Genomic DNA, 6,607 nt, shown 5'->3' on the forward strand with positions numbered 1-6,607 from the left:
TTGGAAAAGCTCCAAAATTTAGGAACATTGTGAATTAAAAATATTTAATGAGAGTGCTCCTTGAGAAACTGTGGACCCAACCAAAATCAGATAGCCTAATTCTAAATTGGAGACTTCAATTGATTGTGTGGTCTTAAAAATTAAGATGCATAGTGTATTTATAGATAAATTGATTGATATGCACGTGCTTGTTTATTTCAGGAATTCTTAGGAGAAGAGCTTTATAAATTGAGGAATGACAGGTCTCTGTACGATGAAACTACGGAGATACAATTGGAGTTGTTGATCACGGAGTCGAAGGAAGCGTATGAAGATAGAGAGAGACTAAAGCTAAGCAAGAAATGGCTGCGAGTTGTGAAGCTGTTGAAAAGACATGGATAAGAGAGAAGTTGCAACCTCAACTAGGATGTATCAAAATGCCATGTGGTATTTCCCATTTCGTGTCTGACCATTCTTCTTCTTTGCTTGCTAGTGAAACTGCGATACTAAAAAGTTGCACAAAAAAGTCCCCACAAACAACTTGCAGCTATTGCTCTTCCTCTTCCTCTTCCTCGCCCTCGCCCTCTTCCTCTTCCTCGCCCTCCTCTTCACCTGCCGCCCACCATGCAATAAGGCCAAGACCATCTCCTTTGATACTTCCCTGTAAAACGATTTATTTACTCCGATCAATTACTCACGAAAGCCGTCGGCAGATGCATCCAGGTCTGGTGTGCCGCCAGAGCGGCGCACGCCGTGCTGTCACCATATCTCTGTATGATAATACATGCACAAGGAAGAAGACATACATTGATCTGCATCGGAGCAAATGGCTTGTCATCCTCCTTTTGCTCAACTGGTATAGGTGGGTACTTTATGCTAGACACCAGGAATCGTATCTGCACAGAGATTGCAATGATCATAAGCCTTTTTGTGGCTAGTGATTATATGAAATAGTAGCAATTGCTTTGGGTTAAACAAATAAATAGCTTTAGAAACCTCATCATCAATGTCAAGATGAAGTTCATCACCATCTTCAGTCTTCAACGCCCACCTACCGTCCTCCCCCCTGGAAATATATGAACAAGAAATGAGACATACAGAAAATAGAAAATAGAAAACAGAATGTCAGACATAAAATATGTTCCTAGTCAATCATGATTTAGGAAAAAGAAAATAAATCACTTTGTATCTTACTCTAGCTAACAATTATGCTCTGTAACTAAATAGAAGTGCATATGCTTCCAACTTCCTGCAAACACCATTCCTTTTTTTCCTACACCTCTGTTTTGTTTTAGTTCCTGATGCAATCAGAGTACAGAGAGGGCACCTCTTCATAACAACCTAGCTCTGAGTACATACTAAACTGATGTAGAAGAAGTAAAATAACTGAAATGTTGACCTAAGAATAAACATTCTAATGCTTAATATAATATGGAGTAGAAGTGTTGGAATACACTTCAATTTGCAAATAATACTAGTGACTGATGCTAAGGAGTATTAGTATTGGTCTAGGAGTCCTTATTAGGCTATTTCTCTTTCCTTCTACCCCAAGTCCTTATTAGACTATGTCCCTTTGGGCTATGCAATAGAGATATGTTTGCATCCATAACAACTGATATATGCTGCAAATAAAATTACAATCAGAGCAATGTGTTACCTCACTGTGCCAATTTGCATCAAGTGTCCCGGAATGCATATATCGCTGAAAAAATCAAGTGAAACTGAAGAAGGGAAACAGTGTACCAGTTAAAACTCATCATTTTGCATGTAAAGCTTCTCAAATGTAACCAATTACAAAGTGATAACATTATGATTGTCACTAGATCCAAGAACAGGATGGAAGCATGGATCATTTCAATACCCCCAAAAACGGAGTTAAAGGGGGAACGATCTCTCCCTTAACTGTCCGCTGTTAGTTAGAATTGAGACCTCTCCGCGAATAAACGCAGATAACACCCCGGCAGAGTCCTCGTGAGGATTCAAACACGGGTGGGCAGGTTGAACAACCTGAACTCCTGCCATGGAGCTAACCTAATTTTTCATCTTTTGCTTACACATTAGAATGGATAAATCATGATGAAATTATGAAAAGTTTCCCTGTAGTGCAAGATGTTATGAAAAGTAAAGACACAATTACTAGATATAGGCAGATAAATCCAAGCAAGGGGTTACAACTTGCAAACCAATTAGCAAACAATAAATCAAAAGGAAAATAACTAGGTTACCTTGTAAACCCTTCTCATCATATCCACTGATCTTCCCAACAAGAACCTCCCCAATAAAGGGCCTGAACATCAATAACCGAAAGGAAACCTGTCCAAGATGGGGAAAATGTAGGAAATCTAAGCATGATTTCTAAAATGTATAAAACCTCAACGAGGACACACATTTTGTAACAGCAATATCAGAAGAAAGGGCATCCACGATACAAGTTTGACATACTATTCATAGTGAGTCATTGACAACAAGTAGCACACCGGCTAGAAAAAAACTAGATTACCCACTTGAGGCAATTGGATATTGACACCAAAATGGTAAATTAAATAAGTACAAGTTGAGGGGAACTACTGCTATTCAAAACTTTAGTTGTTTAAAACTGCTATTAAACAGTTTATAGTGTCTAAGAGACAAACTACCTAAGTGGCAAACTTATCGTATCAATCCGAAAAGTTCCAGTTCTATGTAAGCACAGCAATCAAATGTAAGGCACTGCTAAGAAAGGCTCCAGGGTAATTACATGAACACCAGTGAGAACCTGCACAGAAAAGGACTAACATACTGGAAATTCAGGTAGCCAACTCAATTGCACAAACTGAAGGGCATTGAAAAGAAATGTAGTGACCCTTTCAGGCATTGACTTGTTCAGAGCTTCCAGAGCATATACTAAGGGTGTGTTTAGTTGCTGTCACCGGGTAGAACGTCACGGGTCCGACCCGTTCCCACAGTCCATTCTCGCGTTCGGTTAGTCGAAGGAACCAGAACCCACCCGTCCCAGGAACGGAATATTCGCTCATTATGCGGAACGGAGGCATACCTCCAAATCGAGCGGACGACAGGGAACGAGCCCTCTTCCTCTCGCACGCGCCTCTGCCCTATCCTCTGGCGACTCCCCTGTCTCAGCGCCGCCACCCTCCCGTATCTCACTCCCTCGCGATCTGCCACCTCCATTCCTCTCCGGCGCCGGCTTCACTCTCCTCCCCTCCGTCTCTCCTCCGTGATGGCGCGCAACAGCAACTTGGCGGCGACCTAGCGGCGGGTGGAGATCAGGCAGCGACGGGGCGGGAACTACGCAGCGGGGCGGTGAGAGGCCATGGCGTGGGGACCTGCCAACGGCGGCGCGGCGCACAGGGCGGCGCTGGTGCGCGTGCAGGCGCCGGCGCGGTGGAGCGACCGGATGTAGTGCCCACCGTGGCACGCCAACTCACTGGAGAACGTCGTGCCGGAGAACCTGCCCCGGCCGTCCGCGCGCTGGAGGTACAACGGCGTCGCGGCCGCCGACAAGGGCATGCTCCTGCGCCCGCGGCGTCGGCCGACGCCATGCTCCCGTTCCTGGCGCTCCGCTCCAACTCTGGCATGGGCTGCTTCTTCCTCTAAATCTAGGTGGTGTAAATTGCAATTAAGTGGGTGATTAGACTAGCTGATTAATTAGCTTAGTTTCTAGAAGAAATAAGCTCTCATATTGGTAAGAGCTGGGAGTAAATACGACCAACATATTGATATCTGTGATGATATTCTTCTGTGTATTTCAATTCATCGCTCGAAAAGAGCTACTAGTAATTAATCATTATTTCTCTGGCTTATTATTGGCCACATGAACGACGCAGCAAAGAAGCCAATATTTCGATATGGTTGTATGACTGAGTATGATAACTTGGCATGTATGGATGTAGTGCACTTGGTTGCTTTTGGGTGTGATGGATGAAGTTGGTACCTTCTGTTGAAATTTGTGTTTGATTGATGTCATACATGTGTGATTCTTGTCAATATATATATTGTTATGTTGTTATTCTTCGAAATACAAATGAAATGCTGCCAAAATTTCAAATTTTATGTGGTTCCATTTTTCATTCTATCTCTCTAACCAAACACAGGAACAGAACCAACCCGTTTCACTTTTCTGTTTGAACCAAACACAGAAATGGAACGGACCCGTTCCAGTGGAATGGAACGGACCCGTTCCAGTGGAATGGAACCATTACATTCCGTTCCACTTGGTTCCTCAACCAAACACACCCTAAAGAACATACAGAATTAGTGAGTAGTAACATCTCATATTCCTTAGCAAAGATAAATGGATGGCAAAAATGATAGCACAAATTACTTTATATGTCGAGCAGCCCTCTCCTGGAAAGATGAATCCACCTTCGACGGAAAGAATGTCATAGACGGACACGCAGAGCCCGAGATTTGCAACCACCTGCAGTGCAATTCCAAACACAGATTGAGAAATACATTTAAGAATCATTTGGGTGTAAAAGAATTCTGGAACTGTGAACAAAATCTTGGCATGTACTGATGATTATGTGACTAAGTTCACACTACCTTATCCAGCAAGAGCCTCTCAAGCTCGGCCTTGATGGCGTCGACAAGAGGGCGATTCAGCAAGTGTGGAGGCATCGGCAGGTTGTGCTCAATCTGGCTCAAAACGAACATCCTTCACGTCCAGTAGTGGAGCAAGGAAAATATTAAACCCTGGACAAGCTGCAAGCAGAAATGTCTAACCATATGATGTACCTAACAAGCCATAAAGGCATATAAAATTGAGAGGCACAAGCCTTGGATATTTGAAATAAATATAATCTTCAAAGCTGAGAGCCACGTATCCACAATACTTTCCAAGTAGAACAGGTAAATAACCAAGTAAATTTTCATACAGATAATAAACCAAACTGAATGAATAGATGAGTACATCGACTAATTGCCTATTTTGACTGCATTTTCAGCATCCGAACTGACTAAGAGAATACTGGGAGAATTGAAGCTTTCCCCAAAAGGAGACGCATATTCCCTTAAGTTCTGCGCATTTGCTCTCTTTTCTAAAATGTTTGTCCACTCTTCTCTGATGGTTTATCTGAAGTCAGTTTTACTGAAATGAAATCGCTTAAACTATTTCTGTGATATCTGGTCAGAAAGAAACAATTTGGGGCAGGCCAGATAGTACTTCGTACTTGTGTAATATTTTGGATCATAAACTCTACAAACACACACAACTATAACTAGTCCTCTACTGTATAGTATACACTCTCTACTCTCTAGTGACTCTACTTGGTGACAGCCCTGGCTGAACCGAAGTTCATAAACCGGTCATTTCCCTGGTCAGTTAGCAGTATGGGACTGAAAATTTCCAGTGCAGTTCATCTTATCCGAGTCGTGAGCTCCTCCCCCCGCTCCGCCGCTCGTCACCGGCACTGTAGGAACGGCCTGTGGCGGAGTCAGGATTGAAGCAAACCCCGGGCCAAATTTATTTTTTGTCAACATTGAAAAACTTTGGCACTTATGACACCCCAAAAATACCTCATGCAAAAAACATACGAAATAAAGCCCAGTTGCAATAAATCTACAATGCAACCTCGATGCTTAACAATCTAACAAAAGAGAAAAAGCATGACAAAGCTACAAATCATCTATAGTGACGATCAGACAATGCATACACCAATTTCTATTTATGCAAAATGAATCAATTCGAGTTCCACCAACGCATTACAGATACTCACATGCACACTCCGTTCCATTTCAATTTCAGTCCAACATTTAAATCATCTATTCACCGTGACAAATCAGAGAATTCATACACCAATTCAACAAGACCAAATTACCTGCGAGAGTAAGGGCGCCGCGGCGGAAGTAGTCAGCGGCAGGCCACACACAGCCGGCGGCAGCAGAAGGACGTACCCGGGGCGCAGCGGAAGAGTCCTCCGTCGCCTGGTCAGCTGCTCTGCTCGTCGCCGCCGCGGGGAAAGGCCGGCTGGCCGGGGCCAGCAGGGGCGCACGGCGCAAACGCAGAAGCAGTGAAGCACGGCCCGGCTGCACGGGGCACGGCCACCGGGCGGGGGAAGGCCGGAAACGGGGGGACGGCGCCGGCGGCGGACAGCAGAGCACCGGGCGGCGGCGTGCGTGCGTGCGTGCAGCCTGCGAGCGTTAGGTTTTTTTTCTTTTTTTTGGAGGAAGAGTGCCCCGCTACTCCGCGCATGTGTCGCGCAAACACGCACCAACCTCGCGGCGCTCCCGTGGGTCGGCCCATATTTCCCGGAGTACAATGAAATATATTTTTTGTTCGTTTTTTATCAGTTTTTTGAGCCGTGTTCTTTATATTTAGTCGATCCTCTTAAAATAATTGAATGTTTTAAGAATGTCTGCGAATTAGAAAAAGTATTCATGAAATAAAAAATGTTCCATGAATTCAAAAAACGTTCATAAATGTCAAAGATTTTTTTGAATTTCATAAAATGTTCGTGGATTCAAATATATGTTCGTGAATACAAAAGTATTGGCGACCTAAAAAACATAAAATCATGAATTTGAAAATACTAATGTATTAAGAAATTTTCATGGATATGAAAAATGTTAGAAAATAAAAAAACGTACTGGATTTCAAAAACTGTTCACAGATATAAAAAATTGTCCGGAA

General features: G+C 43.3%; 1 protein-coding gene across 2 annotated transcripts; it reads right to left on the bottom strand.

The window, feature by feature from the left end:
* Positions 1–325: 325 nt before the first annotated feature.
* Positions 326–6,183, bottom strand: LOC125510758 (uncharacterized). 2 transcript variants are annotated; one of them, XM_048676017.2, is made up of 8 exons: positions 5,796–6,183; positions 4,522–4,633; positions 4,301–4,396; positions 2,205–2,292; positions 1,637–1,700; positions 976–1,045; positions 786–875; positions 326–640 (listed from the first exon to the last, which is right to left on the bottom strand). In XM_048676017.2, exons 2-8 carry the CDS (start codon positions 4,630–4,632, stop codon positions 527–529), a joined length of 633 nt encoding a protein of 210 aa, XP_048531974.1. In that variant the 5' UTR covers position 4,633; positions 5,796–6,183; the 3' UTR covers positions 326–526. The 2 variants fall into 2 exon arrangements, with proteins under 2 accessions (XP_048531974.1, XP_048531972.1); XM_048676015.2 differs by having other exon boundaries at positions 4,522–4,680; positions 5,796–6,181.
* Between the last annotated feature and the right edge of the window lie 424 nt (positions 6,184–6,607).

The sequence above is a fragment of the Triticum urartu genome, chromosome 5A (genome assembly GCF_056163025.1).
Source record: "Triticum urartu cultivar PI428250 chromosome 5A, HENAU_Tu73, whole genome shotgun sequence".
Taxonomy (NCBI): Eukaryota; Viridiplantae; Streptophyta; class Magnoliopsida; order Poales; family Poaceae; genus Triticum; species Triticum urartu.